Source organism: Cariama cristata, unplaced genomic scaffold (assembly GCF_000690535.1).
Source record: "Cariama cristata isolate BGI_N322 unplaced genomic scaffold, ASM69053v1 scaffold12304, whole genome shotgun sequence".
In the NCBI taxonomy this organism is placed as follows: domain Eukaryota; kingdom Metazoa; phylum Chordata; class Aves; order Cariamiformes; family Cariamidae; genus Cariama; species Cariama cristata.
The window spans coordinates 15,638-17,421 of NW_009614725.1; the positions used below are offsets into that span (position 1 = coordinate 15,638).

At 40.4% G+C, this 1,784-nt stretch overlaps 1 protein-coding gene across 1 annotated transcript in view; it reads right to left on the reverse strand.

Annotated features, from left to right (window-relative positions):
• The window catches only part of LOC104161204 (aftiphilin-like), a gene marked incomplete at its 3' end in the record, with an annotated part of 18,862 nt that overhangs the window by 15,524 nt on the left and 1,554 nt on the right, over nucleotides 1-1,784 (reverse strand). The window contains 1 exon segment of the mRNA XM_009699542.1: nucleotides 1,538-1,784. This exon segment is cut by the window's right edge and continues 11 nt beyond it. Within this exon segment, the coding sequence (XP_009697844.1) occupies nucleotides 1,538-1,784 (247 nt within the window).

The following is a 1,784-nucleotide window of genomic DNA, read 5'->3' on the forward strand; positions in this document are numbered from 1 at the left end:
TCTGGACAGTCTTTCAAGTGGCAACAGGAACAATTTAGATTAATTGCACTAATGACCTTAGTACTTTCCAATTGTATGGGTGAATGACCAACAGAACAGGTAACAATAGACTTGTGCTTTCAATGTGAGAAACGGACCCACACATTCAGGTGATGATGAGCAAGGTTTCGCATAGGCACAAAAATCCACCTGCAGGTTCATTTGCAAGCCTTTTTTTTTGGCTCATGAAGCCACTTGGAAATTTGCTGTGTTAATCATTGCATAAAACAGCAAGCAGGAAGAATCAGGAGCCGAGGCTCACACTTTTTACCGTGACAAGAAATCAGCACTAAGCCCCAAAAGCTCCATTCCCTTTGCGGATGCTTGCACAGCTCCGGCTGGCACAGCCTTCTGAAAAGCCGTTTCACCTGTCACTGGTAGGAAATGGAAAGAGGCAGGCCTGTCACCATCCCTACGCAAGGTCCGGGAAGAAAGGATTTACCTCATTTCCTTTTATTGCCAGAGAAGATCCAAACCTTTCAGACACATATTACCACAAACACCAGTTATTGCTGGTGTTGCTGCACGCTTCAAAAAGCCAGAGCGTACTCTAAACTACTCACATGGGATGACGTGATTAAAAAGAAGCATTGAAGGTAATTTTAAACTCAAATAGTTGTTCTAAATTTTGTAAAAGTAATATTAAATACTTAGTAAAAAATTACCTATGTATGAACAGGCACAGATCTCAAAGATGACCAGTGAAGGGACTTAGGAAGGAATTAATACATACTTAGCAACTAAGCCAGAAAACCTAGTTAGTGGGAGGAAGAAATAAACTTATCTACTTCACCCTCCCCAAAACGCCTAATTATAAATAGCAGCAGCTTTAAGAAATCATCAGTCCTATATTTATGATGTTGCTATAACATGGAGCTTCACACAATGTGTAACAGAGACTTATTTTAAAACACTTTTTAAATGCTTAACTTCCTAGGAGTTGGAATACCATGGACAGAACTCCATAGGGCATATTTTATCATGCTCTCTGCTATAAGCAAATGAGTGCAGCTATTTACAAATCGAGTCATCATTTTTAATCAGATTTTAAAAACATGACAGAGAATGGCGACAAAAAAATTTTGGGAACCAGTAATCTCAGCTTGCAGTCACACCACTATTTTACAAAAAGCAACATCAGAGTGCCCCCTCAAAAGGCCGTAAACTACGAAGCAAAGGAAGAACAATCACAGGCTCTGAAATGTTTATGATGGCTTATTCCTTTTATCAGTTTATGTAAAAGACCACATGTAAGAATCAAAACAAATGCATACACATTCCAGCATACCCCACTCACTTTTTCTGCGGGAAGTAACAGTGCAAAAGATGCAAACACAGCATACGATTTCATACCAGCCTGTCTCACCCACCAAATTAAATCTCTCCCACAAGACAAACAAGGACTATTCAAACATTTGTTGTACGCAGAAGTAGGAACCAGGAAGAACTGTATGCACAAGAGCAGAATAAGACTGAACAAATTCAAGAACACCCTTACCTGAACTGAAGGTGCTGGCTCTTGAGATTGCTTACTGTTAGTTCCTTGGAAAGATGCTAAAGCAAAACTGTCAGCCTTGTGTAATACTGGACCATCAATCCTGGCAGATGCATCTGTCCTATGTGACTGCCACGTCTCTTTTCTGTGATGAGATTCACTAGCTTGCTCATCTCCAAAGGCAGCCCAAGAACAGCTGTCTTTCTGTTCATCTTCAAAAGCATTCCAGCCTGTACCCTCGTTACAACCT